Source organism: Octopus bimaculoides, chromosome 4 (assembly GCF_046866305.1).
Source record: "Octopus bimaculoides isolate indiv1 chromosome 4, ASM4686630v1, whole genome shotgun sequence".
Lineage (NCBI taxonomy): Eukaryota > Metazoa > Mollusca > Cephalopoda > Octopoda > Octopodidae > Octopus > Octopus bimaculoides.
Genome location: NC_142931.1, coordinates 135,440,980 through 135,442,206, shown reverse-complemented (window position 1 = coordinate 135,442,206; position 1,227 = coordinate 135,440,980). Strand labels below are relative to the sequence as shown.

At 26.6% G+C, this 1,227-nt stretch overlaps 1 protein-coding gene across 1 annotated transcript in view; it reads left to right on the top strand.

Annotated features, from left to right (window-relative positions):
* The first annotated feature begins 294 nt into the window (after positions 1–294).
* Positions 295–1,227, top strand: part of LOC106880157 (proton-coupled zinc antiporter SLC30A2) — a 57,285-nt gene continuing 56,352 nt past the window's right edge. The window contains exon 1 of the mRNA XM_014929994.3: positions 295–479. Coding sequence (XP_014785480.1) covers positions 424–479 — 56 coding nt within the window. The 5' untranslated portion in view covers positions 295–423. The remainder of the gene's footprint in view (positions 480–1,227) is intronic.

Sequence of the window (1,227 nt, the reverse complement as noted above, 5' to 3'; positions counted from 1 at the left end):
ATATATATATATATATATATATATATATATATATATATATATATATATATATATACACATAATCTATTTAATCTATTCATAGATCCTTTAATAATTATCATCATCACTATTATCATCATCGTCACGTGATTCATGTTATCCTCATAAACATTATTATTATTATTATTATTATTATTATTATTATTATTATTATTATTATTATTATTATTATTATTATTATTGACTTTATTTTTAATAGATTCACTTATCTCATTTGCAATTCTTTAGCGTATCGCTTGCAAAATGTAACAAAACAAATAAAGGTTTTTCCAAAACGTTCAGTTGCTCACTGTATGTCTTGTTGCAGAGTTTTACCGCGATCGTTCGTGTATATCTATCGGTATATGTATGTGTATGAATGAGTAAATCCTAACAGCACCAACGATGGAAAGAACAAATGCCAACGGACCGACGCAACCTGAAACGGGGGTTCTTAATGAGTAAGTAGAAACGGACACATTTTTATGCACGCATATATACACTCACGTATGCACACATGCGCACACATACACATACACACATGCATTGATATATAAATATATATATAAATACATATATACACACGCATGTATACATGTTTAGTACATTATCAAATGAATAATAACATACAATAGATAATTGTCAGTTCATTACATCTGTTTCTTACGTAACTTTTTCATAGAAGAATGAGAACATTACTCCATTACAAAAGACCGTAATGATCGAATGAGAAGTAATTTTACAAAAAAAAAAAAGGATATCCCAAGAATGTAGCAGGGATGTGACAGCAGAAGTCTGTCGAGGCCAACTATGAAATGGGAGAATGACCAACAAAGTTGGCCTTTGAGGTTAAGAATATAGTTCTTGAAAGTGTGTAATATGATATCAAAGGTCAGCGACCCGTGTGAGATAAGAGTCTTATATATATGTATATATATACATATATGTATATATATATATATATATATATACACATAATCTAATTAATCTATTCATAGATCCTTTAATAATTATCATCATCACTATTATCATCATCGTCACGTGATTCATGTTATCCTCATAAACATTATTATTATTATTATTATTATTATTATTATTATTATTATTATTTTCAAACCTTCTTTCATATATATTTCCACTCGTACGGTATTCCACAACTTTACTTTATTATATATATATATATATATATATATATATATATATAAACAC